The 23,783-nt window shown below is 52.0% G+C and overlaps 2 protein-coding genes across 2 annotated transcripts in view; both read left to right on the top strand.

Annotated features, from left to right (window-relative positions):
• Positions 1–769: 769 nt before the first annotated feature.
• Positions 770–15,248, top strand: LOC143274398 (uncharacterized). Its single transcript, XM_076577461.1, has 2 exons — positions 770–1,197; positions 14,803–15,248. The coding sequence occupies exons 1-2, from the start codon at positions 770–772 to the stop codon at positions 15,098–15,100; spliced, it is 726 nt and encodes a 241-aa protein (XP_076433576.1). The 3' UTR covers positions 15,101–15,248.
• Cd276 (CD276 molecule) overlaps positions 842–23,783 on the top strand; it is a 30,378-nt gene continuing 7,436 nt past the window's right edge. The window contains 7 exon segments of the mRNA XM_042281032.2: positions 842–862; positions 16,315–16,447; positions 19,545–19,902; positions 20,064–20,147; positions 20,149–20,351; positions 20,934–21,254; positions 21,460–21,756. Of these exon segments, the coding sequence (XP_042136966.2) occupies positions 16,369–16,447; positions 19,545–19,902; positions 20,064–20,147; positions 20,149–20,351; positions 20,934–21,254; positions 21,460–21,756 (1,342 nt within the window). The 5' untranslated portion in view covers positions 842–862; positions 16,315–16,368.

Genomic DNA, 23,783 nt, shown 5'->3' with positions numbered 1-23,783 from the left:
GAGCTTAAGACAGTAGCAGACACAAACAGAGACTCACACGGATTCTTGCGTGTTTCCTAAGCCCTCTCCGAGAGCTGCGGTCACTCGGTTTAAGTCTGGCAGCAGGACAAGGATAGCTCTCTGCATCCCTCACATCTCGGTTTTTTTTTTTTTTTTCATCTGCAAAATGGAAATACTATCTACCTGGTGGGGGCCGTGGGAAGATCTATAGAGGCCGGCATGGAGAGCTTTCTGGCTAGGCTTGAGCCCTCGGAAGACCAGCTACACTGCTGCTGTTTCCTGTCTGTGTGATGGACAGATCCAAGCCCAGGTGTGGTGATGTTGGCAAATTTCAAGCAGGCTTACACATCCCTCTCTGTCCTCCTCTTGTAGCAGGCTGGAGCTAGATCTTTTAAGGACTTGGTCCAATGGGGTGGGAATGGATAGGTGGCAAAGATGGGGGTTAGGGGCCGGCCAGGCTTACTCTTCCCTTTGGAACCTGGTCTGGCCAACAGCTGCCATGGAGCTGGGGACGGGGTTGGGGGTAGAGTTGGTCCGGTGTCTGTGGGTGTAAGAAAAAGAGGAAAACCATCTCAGTGGAAATTGCCCTGCGGTTGGCTCAGGCGCCCACAACACTGTATTTATAGAGAGCTCCCAGCAACTCTGGAATTCTTCACTGTCGAGTTAACCCTTTCCGAGCCGCGGTGCCAGCCTGGTGTCGAGGGGAGAAATACAGGACTGAGATGGGACAGCTGGATTGCAACAGGGCTTGGAGCCAACAGCTTGGACAATGGGAGTGGTCAATGGCCAGTCACCTGTCCTCTCTCACCGAAAAAGAAACTTTGGCTCTTGGAAGTGTTTGAGTCCGTGTGGGGGATGGGCAGTGAGTAGTCCAACAACCCCCTCCTCGGAGCCCGGGGTCTTCCCCCCCAGGGGTCGAGCTGGGGTCCGGGTCGGGGGCGGGTCCAGGCCCGGGGCCCTGCCCAGCAGGCGGGCTCAGGCCTTGTCGTCGGATCTCCTCCGCGGGGCCAATTCAGCCTCTGGGGCGCACCCGGGTGGCCTTTCCGGGACCGCAGCTTCCTCTGGCCGTCCCTCCCCTCCCACTCCCGTCCCCCGGCCCTATTCTGGCCGGGCCTCGCGGCGGCGGCAACACCGATGGTGGCGGCGATTGGGCTGCACCCCGCCGTGTCCCCGAGTCCCGGGAGTCGGCGCGGCGCGGTGAGTGCTTGCGTGGCGCGGGGCGGCGCGGGCTGGGGCCGCCTTTGTGTGCGGCCGCGCCTGGACCGTGCGCGCTCAGGCGCGGGGTGCATGGAGCTGGGAGCCCGCGGCCCTTTCCCACAAGGCACCAGCACCCTGATCAGAGGACACCGCTAGGGCTCTAGGGCCCGGAGGAGCTAAGAGCACCGCTGCCTGGCCGCTCCCTTCTTGGGGCTGGGATTTGTGGGATCTGAAGACTCCCAGAGTCTGGGGCCCCAGACTGGGTGGGTGACTGTTCAGGCCCTGGGTGTGGCGTGGGCATGAAGGCAGGTAGGTCACTGGGTTGATGGTTCTGGAAGCGTAAGGAAGCCGCTAGTCAAGACTGGGAGGGAAGCATTCCCCCGACTTTGAGGAGGAAAACACCATGAATGCCAGCTCTGAGAAGGGAAGCTGCGGGGGAGGGGAGCACGAGGTTAGGTGGTCCCCTGTGCTTGGTTCTGGAGGTGTAGGTGACTGACCGACTTCTACAAGCTGCAGAAGGGCATGAGGGAACAGGCTCTGGGAACAACTTTCAAGACTCCCCCCCAAATTAGATTGAAGTGGAAATTGGGATGGGGCAGTTTGAGATGTCTTAGCTAAATGGAGATGGATGGAGAGGAGATTCAGAGGAAGATGGAGAGAAGCTGAAGGCCCAGGGTGGGACCCAGAGGACAGAATATTGAATCCAGTTCCCGCGGGTGCTTCCTCACTAGAGCGGAGCCTACCAATTGCAGATTTGGGAGTTTAAGGCAGTGACCTGGCAGAAAGGGGGTTTTATTTCTAAGCCAAACCTGCTCTAATGAGAAATGCATGATGGATGACTCAGACCTGAGAGCTTATCTCATAGAAGGGAAATATTAAGCAAGTATTAAATCAGATGTTTGTATATGTGTGTCTGGGGGTTTTGTGTATGTGTTGGGGAGGCACTGGCTTAATTGTGAAAAACTATTTCCTTTCAGATTGGTTGTGGATGATCATCTGTAGATGAGTATTGATTAAATTAAACCCAAGTCCTTAAAAAAAAATTTTTTTTTAAAGATAGAGTCTCACTCTGTAGACCTGGCTGACCTTGACTCACAGAAATCCACCTGCCTCTGCCTCCCTAAGTGCTGGGATAAAGGCATGCGCCACCATGTCAGGCTCAAGTCCTTTTCTTTTAAGTGTGTGTGTAGCTACTTTGAGTTTGAGAAACTAACGAAACTGTTTGAACTGTGTGAGAGTTATTTATTTAGTTGAGGCTCCTTTCTCATCCCCTCTGACTGCCCAGAAATCCCCAGGGCTGCTGCTGAGCAACAGCATTCCTTGTAGTTTGGGGACCTGCAACTAATACCTGAGATTGTAACCTAATCTTGCCTTATGGGCTGGGCTGATTGAACGGCAGGCAAGCGTGGAGGGCTGGGGAGCTAGGTGGTATGGAGTGGTGGCCTCTATTTCCAACTTGCCTGGGAATAAGAATATTTGGGATGTGTGCATTTTTCTGGTAGCTGGAGTTCTGAAGCACTAACACTTGACTGATTGTGGCCCTTGGATGTCTTCCCCTCTGGTGTTACAAATACATCACAGTTAGCTGACACAGAGTATCCTGATGTCACTGACATTTCATCATGTCACTGGGGATATAGCTCAGTGTATGGAATGCTTGCCTAGCATGCGTGAAGTCCTGGTTAGATCCCCAGCAACAAACAGTGCATAAACTGGTTGCTGTGGCTCATCCCTGTAATCTCAGTGCTTAGGGGGTAGAAGCAGGAGGCTCAGAAGTCACCCTAGGCTACATAGTTCAAAGTTCTTCTGGGGCATACGAGACTTGTTTCAAAAAGAAAGGCTTTTCATTACATCATCACTTTAGGTTGGTCCTGTAGACATCAGTTTTGCCACCAAGTGTCATGAAGCAAAGGGACAGTAAAGAGAGAAAGCGTTTCTCCATGCACAGAGTAGCCTTGGTGATGATTTCATTGGTCCCATGACTGGTCTACAGAGTTCTGTGCGGTCCTGGCATCCGTGGTGGCTTCTTCCTGCTTGCAGAATATTGCTCACGCACTCCAGACTTGTGCTATAGGATAGACCCTGCTGCATCTTGTGAGGGAAGAAGTCTGGTTTCAGGCCGGCCTCAGCGTCAGAGGAGAGTTGGGATATTTGACCCAGTTTTCTTTTCCATCCCTGTCCCCCTTAAGCTCCGTCCAGGCACCTGATGGGAACAGGGCACTTGAATGTCCAAGATGCTCAGATGCCTGGCAGCTGGGTGCCTGGCAGCTGGGCTGGATGCTTTAATGTTTATCTTCAGAACAGTTATAGAAGTGCTGGCCTTTCAGAACAGTCCTCTGGGGAGCCTGCATCCTTATTCTGGAGAGGCCACCACACCTGACGCTTTCTGCAGGAGTCACCCCTCCTCCCAGGCTGACCTCTAAGGGGAAGCCTTCATTCTCTTTGGTGGGATTTGGGTTGGACACCAAGATGAGAAATCTAGTTTGGGATGCAGTGTGATCCCAGAGCTGTGAGTTGGCATTCCACATCCTCAGAGAAACTCCTAGAAAGTGTTGAGCGAGTGTCTGACCTGTAGCCGGATGCTTCTGGGTTGGGCTATGTGCAGAAAATCCAAATCCTCTGAGATTATGACCACATGGGGGCTATTGAGCTGTGAATCTGAGTCATAGGGTTGGGAGAGAAGGAAGAGGGCAGGGAGGATGATGTCACTGCCCAGAAGCTTATCCTCTGAGTGGGTGGGGACTTTTGATTGCTGTCCCTTTTCCCACACCCTGGAGCAGGAGTGGCAGGGAAATGTACCAGCAAAGGGGGAAGGGCCTTGGTTGGGGAGAGGGGCTCAGCATGGCCACACAATGGGAGAGGGCCACATGTGCTGATACACAGCCCTTGCCACCACCTGTAGGTCAGCCAAGCCGTCCTGCAGTGTTCAGGGTAGGAGCATTGGATTTTCAGGATTCAGGGGTAAGGCTATGCTGGATGAACATCATGTGATTGTCTTCACATCATTGAAGAGAAGAAAAAACCCAAGCCGGGCAAGGGCAAGTCACATACCCACAGGCACACAATAAGCAAATGGTGAGGGCAATCTATTGTCTGCCTTCAGAACTTTCTGCCACTCCAGAGGCAGCCTTAGGTTTGACTCATTTTGGACGTTGGCAAATGTGCCAAGGGTCCCCTTGGGCAGAGAGAACTCATCTGGTGAGCCAGGGAGAGAACAAGGCTGACCACAGAGACTTGTGGACCCTGACAGAATATTCTTGTCCTGTCAGAGGCCTAGTCATTTTCACACTGATGCTCTCAATTCCTAGAGAAGAGATCTGCCTATGCCTTCCAGTTCTGACTGGTTCTTCCAGCCGGATGCCCCCATTCTCTCAGTTTCTCTGTGGTCTTGGGAAAGATGCCTCCACACCCTTCATGACTTAAGCATTAGCCCTCCCCAGGGAAACACTGGAATATTTGCTTATGAAGAGACCATGACCTGGGGGATGTCAGCCATGGGGCAACAGGGACTGGAACCCTTGATGCATGAAGTGATGACCTAGTTTCTGGGACGAGCACAGGGAAAGGGGAATAGAAGGAGCCAGACCTAGAGGTGAAGTTGAACTCTATGTTTGCTGCTCTGGAGACCGGTGATGGTGGGGTCTAGGTGGGAAGGAGAGCACTCAGAAGGACCAACCGTCCCCAGGACCTGGATGTATAGCCCTGTAGAGGAGGTCTTGGCTGGGAAGAGGTGAGGAAGCAAATGCAGAAGGACCCAGTAGAGGACATGCCTAGTCCTCCATGCCCGTGGTTGTAATAACAGTAATGACAATCATTACCTCTGGGAAGCTGGGCATATGATGTGTACCTAGGATCCCAGTGCTTGGGAAGTAGAGGCAGGAACATCAGGAGTTCAAGGCCAGCCTCAGCTACATAATGAATTTGAGGCCAGACCTGGATATAGGAAACCCTGACTCAAAACCAGTAAGACAGGCTGAGGAGAAGGCTCGGTGGGAAGTGCTTGCCCAGCAGCCTGGAGACCTACCTGCGTTTGCATTCCCACAAATCGCTAAAGCAGGCTGTATTTGCAGTTCCAGAGTTGCTGTGGTGAGGTGGGAGGTTGAGACAGAACAATTCCCAGAAGCTAGCCTTGTCTCAAACAAGGTGAAAGGTGAGGACCGACACCCAAGGCTGTCGTCCTCTGATCTCCACACATGTGCCAAGACCCCAGTGTGCCTGCATCACCCATGAACACACACTACGCACACACACAACAATAAAATTTACCACTGATTTGGTATTAAACACTTTAATCGATCTTTCTCTGTTGTCTTTATTCTCATGGCAGCTTTGTGGGTTAGGAAATGACGGTCCTATTTTATAGATGAGTCTCAATAGGTAGTCCCTGTCATTGACATTTGGTTTGTCACTCTAGCAGGGCTTCTGTGTCAGGATTTAAACACCTACTCCTGAGCCTATGCTGTGCCCTGGGCAGTAAAAGCAGCCTGGCAATTCCGGCTAATAGGTGAGGAATCCAGGCCTGGAGGCATTCATGAGCCAGTTCTAACGCTCATTAGTCACCCTTGCTGGCATGGCTGACTGTGGGCCCGAGGGCAGCACCCTCTCTTCTGGGCTCACATTCTCATATGAACCCGGCTGTGGGCCCCAGGCCAGGTGGATTTCAAAGGGCCTCCTACCTCTGAGGACTGGTGGAGCCTGTTGAGATCTGTCCCTGGTAGAGGCAGTGGGACATGCTCCAGAGAGAGAGAGAGCGGGGCGGGGATTTTCTGCTAGGCCGAGCTTCTTTCAGGGCAGAAACAGAAAGGATTTAGAGGCAGAGAGGCATTGAATAGAATGCACGTGGACCCTTACTGGAGTCTGGCTGGGCTGGCCTTGCCAGGCATAAATGATGGACACCTGTCAGGGCTCAGCAGATGTTGAATGAATTCAGGTGTATGTTTCATGGTCCGCCAGCATCTGGCCTAGGACCTGCCCTCTGATTTGGGCTCCTATGCGCCTATCTCTTCCTTTCTTTACATGCTGGCTGGTCCTTCTCTGAGCCCAGCATGACTTTCAATGTGTTCAGATCACTGAGCCTCTGATGGTAGGTCTGTGTGCACATATGTGCCCCCTGTGTACGCCCAGGTCAGCGTCTCACCTCTGCAGGTGGCTCTGAGTTCAAGCCGGCATCATGCTGCTTTAAGTGGCTGCTAGGTCCTAGAAGATGCTCACTTGAGGGCCTCTCCCTGAGCAGAAGGGAGTGAGAACGGTGGGCCAGCGCTGCCGTACATGCTTCACCATGCATGCATGCACTACCTATCAAGGCCTGTGGTTTACTTTCTGTGGGCTTGGAGCCTTGACCTCTGTGTGGTAATGATCATGTGGTTGGGGAGGCCAGTCACCCCGTCCTGTGTTCTGTCTTCCTCTTCTGTGTGCTTCCTGCAGGCATGGGGAAACAGGTCAAGGATGCAGGAAAGACCTTGAGCGGCTCTGCAGGCGGTGCTGATGACTTAACCACAGTCTTGACTCACACAGTCATTTTGAGAGGAAGTCGGGTTGCTCTGTTGGGTAGAATCACAGGGCTGGGGCATGGTATCCAGTGGGTAGCCTTGGACACAAAAGGCCTGAACTGACTCATTGTCGGGAAAAGAAAGCCATCTTGGAGGCACCTCCCCAGGGAATTTTAGAGACCCTTCTTCCCTCGCCCAGGTCCCTCACCCACTTACAGAGCATCTGGTGTTGGTTAGGTCAGTTCATATTATCTTACTCAGCCAAGCCCTGTGAGGATGGGAATTATTATTACCATTTTATGAATGAGCAAACTGAGGACCAGCATAGATTCCCAAAGTCACATGATTTTGGGAATGACAGAGTATGGATTTTAACCTCCAACTCCAAAGCTGCCTTCTTAGACACTAAGGCCGGCCTCCACCAGACATTCAATGATGTCACCAGCCCAGCATGTAATTGTCATCTCAGCAGGGGTCAGTGACCTGGACCCTTAGGGAATAAGAATGAGAGCCTAGCAAGTAAGCAGTAGAGCCAGGACCTCAAGCCTCATACATCCCTGATATTACTGTTTTCTCTTTTCCATTTGTTTATTGCATTCATTTGTTTATGTATTCATTGTAAAACAAACAAAATCATTGTAATCAAGTAGAAAACAAAAGGGAACTTGACCCCCATTCCCACATTCTGGGGGTGGGTTCACCATCAGGCTTCTGGATCCTCTCTTTATTTGTAAGCATCTGTCTGTTCATCTGTCTGTCTGTCTAAGCACAGGTGCACTCACCCACTCATCCACCACTGAGCAGAGAGCGCTGAGTTCGCCATGGGCCAAGCCTTGGCTAGGATTAAGGACGTAAGAGTTAAAGGAAGAACACGTGGCTGCTCCTCAGGAGGTTCCGAGGTGCCGATCAGGCAAGGTGCAGGGGATGGCGAGGACCTCTGTCGAGCGTCAGACTTTGTCCTGGCTTTGCTGTCACGGGTGCCTTCGGGGTAAAGAGATAGTACCCGTGTCACCTCAGAAGAAGGGACTGCAGTGGTGCAAACGATCCCTCATGCGATAGGAGCGAGGGTCTTGTGCTGCAGACGCTGGGAGCGGCTCACGAAGTGGGGGGAAGTGAATGTGGGAAGGTGGGCAGAGCCAGGCCAGAGAGGGCTCCCTCGGAGCCGAGCCGTTATTTCAAGGGGATGAGCAAGCCTGTGTTCCCTGTGCAAGGGGCTGATGGGATCCAGTGCATGTGTTCTGAGTGCTTGTCTCCGTGTGCGAGTGTGTTCATGTAGGTGCCAGTGTGTGTACGGGCACATGCATGTGTGTAAGTGGAAGCCAGAAGTCAACCTGGGTGCCTCCCTCAGTTGTTATGGACCTTGCTTTCTGAGACAAGGTCTCTTACTGAGCCTGGAGCTCACCGATCTGGTAAGCTTCCCTCCCTGGCCGGGGAGCCCTTTCCCAGCACTGGGATTATAAGTATGCCGTCACACCTGCTTTCTTGTTTTGTTTTGTTTCGAGACAGGGTTTCTCTGTGTTGTTTTGGTGCCTGTCCTGGAACTCGTTCTGTAGACCAGGCTGGCCTCGAACTCACAGAGATCCACCTGCCTCTACCTTCCGAGTGCTGGGATTAAAAGGTGTGTGTCACCACCGCCTGGCTCGCACCCTGCTTTTATGTAGGTGCTAAACTGAGATCCTCATGCTTGTGTGGCAATCACTTTATCCACTGAGCTATCTCTCCCACCCCTGGATCAATTCCTTTAGATTGTTGATAGCTGACAAATCGATTGCTAACAGCCTAGACCAGATCCTTCCTAGCAACCTCAGCAAGGAAGTCTTTACTGAGGGTTTCTGCAGAAAAGCTGAGGAAAGACTCCGACTGGTTATGGCTTGGCTCACTTCCCATCCCTGAACTGGGGGTGGGGCAAGGGTTCTCCCTGAGTCAGATCTGGTCACAAGCCCAGGCTTGAGGTTGGGGCCACAGCCTCCCTGTATCATATGGGCTGGATCCCCTACAAGGAGGTTGATCCCTGGTATCAGAAGAGGCCATTGAGAATAAAAGAGGAACTCATTAAGGACTTTGGAGAAAATGAACATCCACGTGGCGACTAGCCCTTCAGAGGTAGGTGTGTGTGTGTGTGTGTGTGTGTGTGTGTGTGTGTGTGTGTGTGTGTGTGTGTGTTACTCCATTGCCAAGGAGGGAAAGCACAGATGTCCAGGAGGAAGTGAGCGCGTCAGGTGAGGAAGGGGTGGTCTGTTTTAATTGAATCTGGGAATGGCTGTCCCTGTGCTGAGCGAACTTAGAGTCACTATCTCCAAGAAGCTGTCAGGGATATTTCAAGACAGTCTGGGGTAGAACATGGGGAGAGGGGGTGGAGGTGTGGGCCACAGCATCCCAGCTCCCCACTGCACAGAAGCAACCTGGAATCCTCAAGTGACCCCTGTCTCATCTTCCCACAGCCTCTTCCAGAGCACTGTCTTCCCAGAATATGCTGTGACGTTCACTCCTCCATCACCTTCTCTGCCACCTCCTCTCCCAGACAGAGGAATGTCCCCTTCTCCTGAGCAGTCCTTCCTAGGCCTCCTTGAAAGCTGTCAAGGAATTGCTAATCCACCATGTCCATATTGCCTATATGCATCTATCCCAAAGGACTGGTCATATTATACTTAAATTACACATTTGTTCCCCAAACCTTTGCCCTCTGTTTATTGTGAAAATACGGTACTTTAGGGGCTGAGAAGAGGGCTTAGTTAATTTAGTGCTTGCCTTACAAACGTGAGGACTTGAGTTTGGATCCCCAGGACCCAAGTAAAACTGGGTGCAGGGGTACCCCCACTGTAGCCCCAGCACTGGGGAGGTGGAGACAGGTGGATTCCAGGAGCTTGCTGGCCAACCAACCTAATCAATCGTGGAAATTGGAGGGATGCACTTGGATGGGCCAGTGAACTGGCAGAGCAACACGGAGCACCTAAGAGCTCCAGTCCCCTCCAGCTTCATCAGAAGCCGGTGGCTAGACATGGGAAGGTGACCCTGAGTCCAAGGACTCACACATTTGATAATCTATTGTTTTGGTGAACTGTGTGGCACAGTTGCCCGGTGGCGACCTCGTCAAGGAAGAGCAAATCCTTGCAGGGCCATGAGAAAGAGCACATGCTTGTTCTGTGTGATCGTAGGGACTTCTTAAGAACCGATACAGGCTGTCCTGGGAGATAGATTTTGGCTCAGAGTAAGGAAGCATTTTCCACCAATGAGAGCTGCCTCAAAGCAAGCAGATTGCCTGGGGTAAGGGGGTAGCTGGTTCCCATCCCCGGAGAGGGAGAGAGAGCTTACAAGCGGGCCAGGGTGGCCAGGGAAAGGTCCTCTGTTCTGACACCTAACCATCCACTTCTGCAGTTGCTCCAGATTTTGCCCTGGGGTCTCTTCTCACCCTATTGGTGTCCCCCAGGGATCCCAGCTTTGGTTTCTGTGGTCACCAGTGTGTGAATGACTTCCCTCGTTTCTCTCCCTCGTTTCTCACTCTTCTGTGGATGAACCTAGCTTAATTTCAGTGTGATCTTGCTCTTCTCCCAAACTCTGTGGGCTCCCATTCACCCGATTCTTCTGAGCATTATTCTTTTCTCTTTCTGTACAATCCCTGGGTCACTTCCACCCTTGAAATATCTCTCTGCTGGGCTCTGACATCCACTGGTGATTGTTGAGACTGTCTGTAGCTCAAAATTTTAAGACACCTATTTTAGATGGTTTCTTCTGTGGCTCTGAGCACTAGCAATTTTCCTAGGGTGGAGAGAGAAAAGAGACAAACCGAGGGATGGCTCCTTAAATTAGTTCATTCAGATGCCATAAGAAAGACCGAAATAACAGTGACTTATGCTAGAACAGATGCTTATTTCTCCCCCATGTGACCATCTGGCTATATCCAGGGCTGAAGCCGTAGCCCCAGGGACCCTCTGTCCTGCTGTTTTGTAATGCTTGGGGCTGCCCTGGCAGTGTGGTCCTACAAGACTTGCCACATCCCTATTCCATGCAGCGGAAGGGGGAGGAGGAAAGAGAGGGCGCCCTCCATCTTTAAGGACACGACCCAGAAACTGTACATATTAGTTCCTCTGAAATCTTATTAGCCAGAAAATGATCATGTGGCCACACCCAGCCGAAAGGAAGTCTGGGATCTGTAGTCTTTAGTTGAGTGGCCCTATGCCTGACTAAACGCTATAGAAGGGGAGAACAGATTTAAGGAAATAATTAGTGACTTCTGTGGTAACGTGGCTGTATGAATTTCAATGTAAGTTGCATGATAGTACACCATAAGGATTAAAATTTTAAAGGAGGTCCATTAGGTTTGGCAAAGTTTTTCTTTTAGAAATGTTGGACGCAGAGAGAGGAAGCTGGGCTGACAAGATGGCTCAGCACGGTAAGGTGCTTATTTCCAAGGCTGATGGCCCGAGTTCAATCCCCAGGACCCACATGGTAAAAAGAAGAGACATGATCCCCACAAGTTGTCCTCTCACCTCTACACAGGTGTGTGGCATGCACTTAAATACACACAATAAATGGATGTAAATAATTACAAAATTTAAAAGAGATTCATCTATTTTATGTGTGTGTGAATATTTTGCCTGCATGTAGGTATGTGCACCATGTGTATACCTGGTACCAGAGGAGGTCAGATCTGGAACTGGAGTTATGGATGGTTGTGGCCGACCATGTGGGTGCTGGGAACTGAACCTGGGTCCTCCGCAAGAGCAGCAAGTGCTTTTAACCTCTGAGTCTTCTCTCCAGCCCTGTATTTTTTTTTTTTTAAAGAAAGGTGAATGTAGTCATTGTTTTTCTATTGTGATAAAATACCACGCCAAAGCAACCTGTAAAAGAAAGGGCTTACGAGTGGGGTGTGGTGGTGCACACCTTTGATCTCAGCACTTGGGAAGCAGAGGCAGGTGGATCTCTGTGAGTTAGAGACCAGCCTGGTTGATAGAGTGAATTCCAGGACAGCCAGGGCTGTTACACAGAGAAACCCTGTCTCAAAAAAAACAAAATAGAAGGAAGGAAGGAAGGAAGGAAGGAAGGAAGGAAGGAAGGAAGGAAGGAAGGGAGGAAGGAAGGAAGGAAGGAAGGAAGGAAGGAAGGAAGGAAGGGAAGGTTTACTTGGGCTTACAATCCCGGGAGTTTAAAGTCCATGATGGCAGAGGAGGGTACAGTGGCAGGAACAGCTGAGAGCTTATATCCTGAGCTACGAGCAGGCGGCAGAGAACACATTGGGAATGGCACCAATCTTTTGAAACCTCAAGCCTGCCCCTAGTGAAACCCCTCCTCCAACAAGGCCACACCTGTGTGTGTGTGTGTGTGTGTATGTGTGTGTGTGTGTGTGTGTATGCGTGTATGCGCGCATTGGTGTTTTGCCTACATATGTCTGTGTGAGGGTGTCGGAGCCCCAGAACAGGAGTTATAGACAGTTGTGAGCTGCCATGTGGGTGCTGGGAATTGAACTCAGGACCTCTGGAAGAACAGTCAGTGCTCTTAATCGCTGAGCCATCTCTCCAGCCCCCATGGCTCACACCTCTTAATCTTTCCCAAACAACTACCAACTGGAGACTAAGTATTCAACTATATGAGTCTATGGTTCATTCAAACATCTTCATTCAACAACCACAGTGGTAGACCTTATTATGACTATACAGTCACGTGCCAGAGCTAGGATCAGAAGCCCAAACCTTGGGCTCCTTTTCTGCCATTGTTTCTATGTGTGTGTGCAGGTGTGTGTGCCTGTGTGGTTACTAGCTGTGGAAGCCAGAGGATAGCCTTGGCTGTTGTTCCTCAATTGTCACCCACCTTGGTTTTTGTTTGTTTGTTCTTGCTTTGAGGTAGGCTCTCACTGGCCCACAACTCACCAAATAGCCTTGGTTGGTTCACCAGTGAGCCTAGGGTTGGTTCTTCCTGTTTTCCTCTCCCTAGCCCTGAGATGACAAGCACCTACCACCATGCCTGGTAGATAAACACCACCCCCACCCCACCACCCCTGGGTTCTGATGACCAAGCTCAGGTCCTCCTGCTTCTGAGGCCTTGGTCTTCATCTGCTGCCGTATCAAGGAGATCCGCTTGAGAGGCAGCAGGTAGGGCTAAGATGAGTCTCACCTTTCCCAGCCTTGCCTGGAGAGCTGTTCCAGGCCCTCAGAACACACGTGGAGGCTGTGATGGCTCTCAGGTGCCACTGAGCAGCCCTCATGGCATCTTAAAGTGGGATCGACTGCAAGGCAGATCTACCTTCTGTACTGGGGGTTTGCTACTTGAGCACACCCACACAGATGAGTCACCTTTGTCCCCACGGCCTCCCCAACAGGCATTCCATGCACTATTAAAGGAGTTGTGCAATGCACAGATGAACTACCGTGTACAAGGACACCTTCGGTTGCACATCACAGAAACTTAGCTAGACCTGGATTAAGGGGGAAAAGGTCGGCCCATCTAGGTCTGCAGCTTGCTTGAGGCGTAACTGGATCCAGGAACTTAGCTGACATTTTTAGAGCACTGTGACTCTCACTTTTGTCCTTTCTATGGGAGGTTGGGGGTGTGGGGTGGGCTATGGGGTGGGGCTAGAGAGGTGGTTCTGTAGTTAGGAGCATGTATTGCTCTTGCAGGGAACCTTGACTTTGGTTCCCAGCACTCACATGAAGGCTCACAGCTGTCTGTAACTCCCCCTGCAGGGGATCTGACGCCCTCTTCTGGACTCTGTAGGCACCTGCACTCACTTGTGCACACACACACACACACACACACACACACACACACACACACCCGCATGCAGCTGTACCTCCCCCAAAACAAATCAGGCTGGAGATGGCTCTGTGGTTAAGGGCACTTGCTGCTCTTGCAGAGGACCTGAGTTCACGTTCTAGCACCCACATGATGGCTCACAACAACAACAACAACATAATAATAATAATAACAACAACAACAGCAATCTTTTAAAAAGAGGCTGGGATGATGCCAGTGGCTATGGTGAGGGCAGACTCCCTATAGAGTACCCCTGGGCCCAGGGCTTCTTGCCCCAGAGCCCATTGGCAGTCAGGTTTGCTGTTCTGAATGTGTGGGGTAATGAGTCTTGGGTGATTTCTTGAGAGTGCCCTTGGGTCCTAATTCTGCTGGGTTTGGATAAACTTGCCGTAGCTTCAAGGTGAAGGTGGCTGGCCCTGACTTACAGTGGCCAAGGTTCTTGGAAGTCTTTCTTGGGGGGCTCCATGGAGTTTCTAGGCTGAAATTAGAATGGGGGGTTTCCTGGGTCCCGAATGGAGAAAAGGATGAAAGGGATCAAGCTTAGTGTCCACTCTGGAAGCCTCTCATGGACCCTCTGGAGTGAGGGACAGCTATGCTCTGGGGGAAACATAATTAGTATGATCAGGAGAGAACTCTTGGGTTCCCACACATTCAACATACATTCACGAGTGATCCTGGGGGTGAGCCCCAGGAACAGGAAGTAGCTTGAGGCACGGGAAGGGATCCTAAGAGGAGCCTTGAGTGTCAGGTAGAGGCTGACAGGAATGGAGGTCTTCTCTTGTAACTACTGGGGAGCCGTGACAGATTTGCCAGCAGGGGGGACATGAGCCTGATTCCTGTCTTAGGTCTCAGGAGAAGAAGGGCCCTGAGAGAATGAGTTTGGTAGGAGGTGATATGTGGGACATAGGGGTCAGTGAAGAGATGATCGGTATACGCAGCGGTGAGAAGGCTGAGAGATACGGAGTCTGAGAAGCATTGGCAGACTCCGGGTTTGTTTTTGTTTCAAGACAGGGTTTCTTGTTGCCCAGGCTGGCCTTGCACTCACTATGTAGCTAAGGATGACCTTGAACTCCTGATCTTCCTGCCTCCACCTTCGAGTGCTAAGATCACAGTTAGGTACCACCACCCCTGCTGTATGAGGGGCTGGAGGTTGAGCCCAGAGCTTCATGCTCGCTAGGGAAGCCCTCACGCGACAGAGGCACAGCCCAGCTCCCAGGCTTTGCTTCTGTCTAGGGGGTAAAAAGAGGACAGCCGACGTAGAAGCTGGGTAACTCTGTAGGTTTTAACTTCCTATGGCACACAGCCAGGAGTCCAGGCAGCTGCCAGCTAGGTTTTCCTGCTGGCTGACTGTGGCCCTTTTGTCCGGCAGGAAGCGGTATCCCCGAGGGTGCCTCTGTGAATCGGAGCTGCTGACTCAGCACCCAGACAGGGACGCTTTGAGGCCACCAGACTGTGGACTGGAAGCATCTGGAGAGGAAGTGGCTGCCCAGGCCTTCTCTGCAGTGGACTGTGGACAGCCAGGGAAGGGGGTGGCTGGCCAGGAAGCTGGGTTTGGCCGAGGGACTCCCTCTGTGCAGCTTCCTGGCATCGGGAGTGGGGGAAGGCGTGAGCGGATAGGATGGAAGGGCTGTCCCTGGCTACTTGAGGCTAGAGATGCCTGGCTGTAGGTAGGATTTTTTTTCCAAGAAGGGTAGAAAGGGGTTGCTGCAGGATTGGTCTTTTTCGGCTCTGTTCAGTGACAGATGATGTGACACTGAGAAACTCATGTGTTTGGGTTTGTTTATGTATTATTTATTTGTTTGTTTCCCCTGCAAAAATGTGACCAAGGCATATAAGCTGTCACTGGAGGTGGCCAGGACGGTATAAAATGTTCATGTTCTTGCTAATCATCATTAGGTGGGACAGATGGACATGGGTCACATGGCTTGAGCAGGCAACAGTGAAGGATATAAGAAGTGGTGCATGCGGCCTGCCTGAGTGAGGCACCTGGGGGAAGCCAGAGTACAAGCTGAACCCAGGGGAGTCCGGGACGCCTCTGGCCCAGGCCTGATCTATCCCAGTACATCACCCCTGGCTCAGCTCTGACAGCGACACCAGCTCTGCCCCTGTCCTCTCTCATTCCTGCTGGGTCTTGTTGCTTGGTCCCCATGCATTAAAGTAGCAGATGTCCCTCCCAAACTCCACATCCATACGCCCTGCTGCTCCTAGAACTCTGCCCTGGGCTTTCTGCACACAGGCTCCTAACTTAACACACCCTAGACCAAATGCTCCACATTTGCTGTCTCAGTGATCAGGGCTCAGAACCAACCGTCCTGAACGGTGCCTTCCTCATTTCCTACACTCTTAAGTGCTGTTGTTTCACTACACCTGCTTTGCCCCTTGGCTGGCTTCTCTCTCTTCTGCAGATGCTATCTCATTAGCCCTCTCAATGCCCTTTCTCTGTTCCAGAACCCTCAGTGGCTCCAGGCTCCCTTTAGGATAGAGTATACTTTTTTTTTTTTTTTTTCTGTTTTTTCCAGACAGGGTTTCCCTGTGTAGCTTTGGGCCTGTCCTGGATTTTGCTCTGTAGACCAGGCTGGCCTGGAACTCACAGACATCCGCCTGGCTCTGCCTCCCGAGTTCTGGGATTTAAGGTGTGTGTCACCACTGCCCGGCTTAGCATAGAGTATGCTTTTCAAGCTGAACCCTGAGTGTCTCTAAAACCTGCTCTTTTACTCTCCCATCAGGCAAAGTGACCTGGTCACAGCCTGGACCCCAACCTCATCAGCCTTGTCTTGCTGGCTGCCTGGCGTCTTCCCTCTTAGATCTGGATGGTCCTGAGGAATTCGGAAGGTGCTGAGGAGGAACTTTGGAGACAAAGGCCTCTCTTCCTCTTCCACAGGCAGGAGCAGCCATCTGCCACGGAGAGCCCAGCTGCCAGCTGCCTCACAGGAAGATGCTGCGTGGATGGGGCGGCCCCAGAGTGGGTGTGTGCATGCACACGGCCCTGGGAGTGCTGTACTTCTGCCTCACAGGTGAGGGAAGGGCTTGCGGTCATGGCAGGGTATGGGATGCCTACTCCTTCCTGGGTTCCTGCCAGGCTGGCTCTGGCATGAAGAATCATACTGATCTCCATCTCTGGATCCACAGGCAACATACTTCACCTTAGTCTCTACTTTCCCATCTGTGAAATAGGACTTCAGCTCTGCATACTACGATAATTGAGGTTCTCAAACACACTGAGTGATCTCTCTTCAGGACCCTTCTACATAGGGCTTCCTCTGCCCAGAATTTTCTGCCCTCAGACAGAGAGGCATGAGTCCACTCTTTATTTTGTTGAAAGCCTTTGCTCAAATAACATGTCCTCAGCATGCTTCCTTGGCTACTTTGTATAAAACAACATAGCATCCTCTCACTTCCTATCCTGTGCCCATTACATCCTTCCTAGCATTTCCCTCCACTTGACATGTGGTTCCTTGTTTATTGGCTGTTGTCCTCCTGCTCAGAAGACAGAGTCTGTCCTCAGGGATGGGGTGGATGCTTGCTATGTTGTCAGTGCTCAATCACCAGGATGAGTAAATGAAGGTACTTCCCACATAGTGCTTGGCTAAGTAAATGCCCTGTTTGGGTACTCATTCAACCCATGGAGAAAACAAAGCTGAGTGTCTGGTGCCATCTAGTGGTCACCAGAGGCAACACTCATCTCTAGCCCTAAGAGTTGATTTTTTTTGTTTATTTTTGTTTGTTTGTTTGTTTGTTTAAAACAGAGTCTCACTATGTATCCCTGGCTGTCTTGAATTCACGATGTAGACAGGCTGGCCTCCAACTCACAGAAATCCACTTGCCTCTGCCTCCTGAGTGCTAGGATTAAAAGCGTGCCCCCAGCCTGGTTCTCACTTCTTTAGAAAGAAAGGACTTTGAGTGACTTAAGTTCTGCAAGAGATACCTTGGACTAGTTGGCCAAGATGAGAACTAGCCTAAGCTTTCATGGAGTGACTGAAAGATAGGCAGGCCTAGCTTCAACCTCTAGACATCACATACCGGGAAAGTGTGGAATTCCCGGGTAAAACATTTACCATGGAACAAATACAGTTCACAAAGCCTTCTGTGGGTGCTGTATTCAGTCAGCTTCATTTGAAGGTTGTGCGTCACATATTTTGAGTGTGCCTGCTTCCTGTGGGTGCCTAGAGTGCTCACCTAATCACTGTGACCACGCACGACAAACTCCCCAGCCCCTTCCTGACTTCTAAGAGCCTCTGAGGGAGAGATGAGTCCAGATAGAGGTTCCTGGCAGGGAAGCTGCTGGGGAGTCGGGGATAGAGGGCACAGGTGGCCGCAGAGGAGCCCGTCCCAGGGCCCTTTTCTCTGGGAGCTTAGGATTTCCTTCAGGATGGAGTCATCTTGGGATTTTATGATTTACATTCTGTTACGTAGTTGCTTTTCTATAGCTGTGACAAAATGCCATGGCCAAGGCAATTTATAAAAGAAGCATTTCACCTGGGGTCTTGTTTACAGTGTCAGAGGGTGAGTCCATGACCATCACGGCGGGGAATGTGACAGCAGGAAGGCAGGCCTGGCCTTGGAGCAGTAGCTGAGAGCATACATCTAATCCACAAGCACAAAGCAGAGCTAGGGACGGCCTGGGCTTTGGAAGCCTCAAAGCCCACCCCCAGTGACACACCTCCTCCAACAAGGCCACGCCTCCCAATCCTTCCCAAACAGTTCCACCAACTGGGGACCAAGCATCCAAACATATGAGCCTATGGAGGCTGTTCTCATTCAAACCACCACAACATTGATAATGCTGACTGCATCTCAGATCTGGCTGGTTCTACCAACACTTTTCACTTTTTTTTTTTTAAAGACAGGGTCTCACTGTGTAGCCCTGACTGGCCTAGAACTTGCTATGTAGCTCAGGCTGACTTTGAATTGACAGAGAATCTCCTGCCTCTGCCTGCTGAGCGCTGGGATTAGAACCTTGTAGCTGACTCCTATGCTAACCGCCTCCTGTGGCCTTTCCTCCACTGTACCGCTTACGACGACCTCTGAGGTGGCCCCCTGACCGCCCGCCCTCCCTCTACTCTTTTACAATATAGTCTCCCTTTGTAGAGGGGCCAGGGTCAACTGCGGGCTTTGCCACCCACATTGCATCCAATAACTAGTGCCCTCCTTAGTGCTATGCCCTCGAAGGCGGGGAAACCCCAGGTTTCTCCCAGCGTCTCTCAAAGCCCTGTCTGGCCCTCCTCCAGTGGGATTCCCACTGGGTTACCTTCCCGTACGCTCTCACTGGCCCCCTACCTCAGGGCCTTTCTATCTGCCGGTCCCTCTCCCTGGCACCCACTCTGTGTTTACACAGAGCTCATGCTTCCCACCTTATTTAAAGACATGGCTGTTCTTTCTTGTATAGACGTTAAGTATGTTTATTTAAGAAGTGAAGAGAAGAAAAAGTACCCGTGAAGTTCTCTCACCCAAAGATAATCACTAGGAACATGGGGTATATACTTTCTGTAGGCATCTCTAATTGTATGTATACCTCTAATTATATGAATAGTATGTATTTGTGGGGAATGCAAGTGACCTGGCAGGTGGAGGGTACCTGCTGGGCTTGAAAGCTGTCTCTTTGCTTTGAGTCCCTGGCTTCTTGTCTTTTTTTCTTTCTTTCTCTCTTTCTTTTATGGTACTCCTTCTTTTTATTTTTCTCTTCCATCCCTCCGTCCCTCCCTCCCTCTGTCCCTTCCTCCATCCCTCCCTCCATCCCTCCCCCCCTCTTTTGGGACAGAGTAGATCCAAAGCTGGGCAAGTGCTCTAACACAGAGGCACATCCACAGCCCTTCTCCCTCCCCCCATAGTCTAATCACGAGCTGATAAATATCTGTGTTCATCACGGACTGCCTGTCTCTCCCATTAGGATGTAAATAAGCTCTAGAGTGCGACCCGCGTCCTGGTCCTTGTTACATTCCTAATTCATGTGGACAGATAGCTGCTCACAATGAGGAGCATAGATCCGGAACTTACTTTGAGCCTCAGACCTAAAAGGAAGGCTGTGGGAAGCCTAGAGACAGCTGTCGAAGGAGAGAGACCCTGAAAACCCCACCTTTCCTAACTGCCCCACCCCCTCCGACTCACCCCCAGGAGCTGTGGAGGTCCAGGTCTCTGAAGACCCTGTGGTGGCCCTGGTGGACACTGACGCCACTCTACGCTGCTCCTTTTCGCCGGAGCCCGGCTTCAGCCTGGCACAGCTCAACCTCATCTGGCAGCTGACAGACACCAAACAGCTGGTGCACAGCTTCACCGAGGGCCGGGACCAAGGCAGTGCCTACGCCAACCGCACAGCACTCTTCCCTGACCTGTTGGTGCAGGGCAACGCATCCTTGCGGCTGCAGCGTGTCCGAGTAACCGACGAGGGCAGCTACACGTGCTTTGTGAGCATCCGGGACTTTGACAGCGCCGCTGTTAGCCTGCAGGTGGCAGGTGAGTATGGAGAGGGGGCGCCGTCTGCTTCCGCTTCCACTCTCCACCCTCCTGCGTGCAGCCGCTCACACACTGCTGCACCACAAATCCTGCTCTGGTCCAACCAGCCTCGTGCATCCTTTCTGCCACTGTATCTCCTGCACTGATGTTGGTAACCCCTGGCCCTTTGCTACCCTCCAGCATGCTACTCAAAGCCCAACAACAACCTGGGGACAAGGTGACGGTCATATGCTCCAGCTCCTAGGGCTGCCTTGAGGTTTCAGTGTTACCTTGACAGGCAGGGAATACCCTTGACTGGTTCATGTGACCACATCTTAGATGGTCAAGGAGCAGGCTTGTTTGCTATGCCCAGCATGCTTAGGGTGGTGCAGGCTGCTAATGGCACCTACAGATGCCTGATCCTCAACCTGGTGTTGCAGTAGGATGTACACAGTTCAGTCACCATGACAACCCACAGAAGCCCCATGGGTTTTTATTTTTTGGCCTTTAAATGGCACCTTAAAGGGAGGTTGTTATAGTCTGTCAATTGCATTTGAAGTTAAAGGAAGTTAGTTCCCTATCCTCAATCTCCCAGACAATGGAGAAACCTGAGAGAGAGATAGGAGAACGGTGGGGCAGGGGACTCCAAGTCATGTGGAGTCAGTCACTGATCGAAGGCCTTCTTGACCCGAACCTCTACCCCCCACCCCCCACCCCTCACCCCCCCACCCCCGACTCCAAGACTGTAGACATTTCTGCGAAGGATGGAGATGCATCCGGGTCAGCAGAAGGTCACGGGACAGGAGAGCCTAAGGATCTCTGCTGGGGAAGGGGTTTGCTCTCGCTGGAGCTCTTGACAGTCCCATTGTGTCGTCTGGACCACAGGAATGGGTGGCTCTGGTCAGACAAGGCCAGCCTGCTGTGAACATCAGGGATGAGACGCGATCTGTCTAGGGAGAATGAGAGGGGACACGGCCCGTTGTAGAAGAGGCTGTGGAGCAGCTGGAGAGGCCCTGTGCTTCCTTACTGTGTTGTCTCTAGGATTCTGACCCAGGAGGCATGGAGGTCTAGGTTCGGAAGATCCTATGGTGGTGGCCCTGGTGGACAGTGACACCACTCTATGCTGTTCCTCCCCCAAGCCTGGCTCCAGCCTGGCACAGTTCAACCTCATCTGGCAACTGATATACACCAAATAGCTGGTGTACAGCTTCCCCAAGGGCCGGGCCCAGGGCAGGACCTACCCCAAGAGTACAGCGCTCTTCCCTGACCTGCTGGTGTAGGGTAACGTGTTCCTGAGGATACAGTGCACGGATGTAGCTGGTGAGGGCAGCTTCACCAGCTTTGTGGGCATCCGGGACTTTGGCAGTGCTGCTGCTAGCCTACAACCTGGTGGCAGTTCAGTACCGGGAGGGAGTGTCTTCCGCTCCTTACCCAGTCTGCATGCTGCACCCAGACAGCCCATCCGCTGTCCCACTGCTGATCCCACCATCAGAGAAAGCCTCCGAGCTGACTCCTAACTAACGGCCCCACGGGTCCTTGTCTCCACTGTGTCTCTTGAGCCGACTGTCACTGACCTCTACCCTTTGCCACCCTCCAGCCCCCTACTCGAAGCCCAGCATGACCCTGGAGCCCAGCAAGGACCTGCGTCCCGGGGACATGGTGACCATCACATGCTCCAGCTACCAGGGCTATCCCGAGGCTGAGGTGTTCTGGAAGGATGGGCAGGGACTGCCCTTGACTGGCAATGTGACCACATCCCAGATGGCCAATGAGCGGGGCTTGTTTGATGTTCACAGCGTGCTGAGGGTGGTGCTGGGTGCTAACGGCACCTATAGCTGCCTGGTACGCAATCCAGTGTTGCAGCAAGACACTCACGGCTCAGTCACCATCACAGGTAAGGGGAGGGGGTGAGCTGAGGAGGGGCTAAGGGAACAGCTACCCCTTTTCTAGCCCCTAAGCTGGAATATCAATATAAAAATACTCATTTTCATGTAGATTTCAAGCTTCCCAAAGCCTCCCCAGTGAGAAGTCTTTAAAGTAACTTGCTTTCTGAAGCTGATGAAAATCATTCATAATGTTTGTTCTCCTGAGCCTGCTTGCCACAGCACTTATGCCTCTTACTTACAGGGACCACAAAGTACCTGCCTGGAATCTGGAGGGGTGGGTAGAATTCTGGACAGCCACGAGGCTTGCTTAGAGACATGATGAATGAGGGTGTGCTTTCTAGGGGTCACTTCTTTGGTGTGAAGGAATTACAACTGCGAACCCCTGGGAGACCATGGGGCCTCCCAGGTGGATCCCACTCACCTGGGTCAAGGGCAGCCCTTCTCCCTGCAGACTAGAGAGGGCCACCGTTGAGAGCCAGAGTTGTCTCTACTGCCCCCATGTGGTCAAATGCTAGGTTGAGCCTCTAATATTGGAGAAGTCAGTCTCTGGTTTCCAAGTCAGCACTTAGTCCAGGTAGGCACCTTCAGCGCTTGAGGCTGTAAAGAGGGCTCAGGCTCGCCTTCATGCCAAGGTAGACAGTCACCCTCTGTGTTTGCCCATGACATGTCTCAGCTCAGTCCTTTGGTAGGCCTGTGTGCTGGGTCTAGCTCCCGAGGCCCTACCTCTGGGCCCTGTGAGCTTTCTCAGGGACCTTCTACAGCTCTGAGATCAGGAAGCAGGTTGTCCATCACCGGTCCTTGTCTTTTGTCGTCCCACAACTTCTGCCTGTCGCCCGCAGCCCACCCAGCTCTTGACTTCCAGTGGTTGCCGGTGTCTGTGTAAACCTAGGCTTCTCTGTAGAGAGCAGCGTCGTCTCAGGGAGCCCCTTCCTGCTCTCTCGTGTTCTGAGTACCACCTTGATCTTGTAGAGAACACCACGGGGGGGGGGGGGGAATGTTTCACTGGGGCTCGAGAGATGGCTCAGTGGTTAAGAACACTTGCTACTTTATCCTGAAGACGGGAGTTTACATCCCAACACCCACATCAGGTGGCTCCCAAGTGTCTCTAACGCCGAGTGATCAGACACCGTTTTCTGGCCTTGGTCGGTACCCTCACACACAGGTGTGAACGCACACGCACAATCAATCCTTTTAAAAAAGACAAAGCAGTTTGTTCCCAAGAAAGACCAAGAAATGCGGAATGAGATGGACACACGTGTGAAGGTTTTATCAGGAAGGACAGAGGACTCATGGCGATCTTGCACCACGGGGGTGGGGGTGGGTGGGGGGGTTGGGAGGTGGGGGGGTTGGACTATCTGTAGTACTGTAAAACAAGGGTTTGTATGTGGAAAGAACATTTGCCCCACTTCAGAGAACATTCTTTTTTTTTTTTTTTTTGAGACAGGGTTTCTCTGTGTAGCTTTGCGCCTTTCCTGGAGCTCACTTGGTAGCCCAGGCTGGCCTCGAACTCACAGAGATCCGCCTGGCTCTGCCTCCCGAGTGCTGGGATTAAAGGCGTGCGCCACCAACGCCCGGCCAGAGAACATTCTTTATACCTCAGTAGCTAGCACTGAGAGGATTTCATTTGGGCCAGCGTTACCAAGCACGAGTCATTCAAGAAACTGAGGCCCAGTGAACAGGGACTCTCCCCAAACCATAGGCTAACACAGTGGCTCCGAACATTTTGGGGGCCAGACACCACTTTGAAAACTGGACCGATGATAAAAGCAATGGTTTGCCCCTAGCTTGGCGGGTCCCCAGCCTCGCTGAACTCTGTCTGAGGACCACTTTGGCTCCTGGTTCCCACATTCTGCAGCAAGCAGATGACCCAGGATCTGAGTCCGCGTTGGCCTCTTAGCCCACTTTCCCTCCTCCCCGCGGCTGGCCTCCTGTTTTCATTAGAGCGGAGCCAGCTTACCTTGGAGCCCTTGGCCTGCATTTTGCTCCGGGCAGCTCTGCCTTGTACAGCATTCTGGGATTTCGATGCTCAATCCTC

The sequence above is a fragment of the Peromyscus maniculatus genome, chromosome 7 (assembly GCF_049852395.1).
Source record: "Peromyscus maniculatus bairdii isolate BWxNUB_F1_BW_parent chromosome 7, HU_Pman_BW_mat_3.1, whole genome shotgun sequence".
Taxonomy (NCBI): domain Eukaryota; kingdom Metazoa; phylum Chordata; class Mammalia; order Rodentia; family Cricetidae; genus Peromyscus; species Peromyscus maniculatus.
The sequence above is the reverse complement of the archived record's forward strand: the minus strand, read 5'-3'. Positions and strand labels throughout refer to the sequence as shown.

Excerpts from the sequence above, each read along its gene's own strand:
- LOC143274398 (XM_076577461.1), top strand. The coding sequence starts at position 770 with ATGGGAGTGGTCAATGGCCAGTCACCTGTCCTCTCTCACCGAAAAAGA. Across the intron at positions 1,198-14,802 it reads CCGGGAGTCGGCGCGGCGCG|GAAGCGGTATCCCCGAGGGT; the intron begins GTGAGTGCTTGC and ends TTTGTCCGGCAG.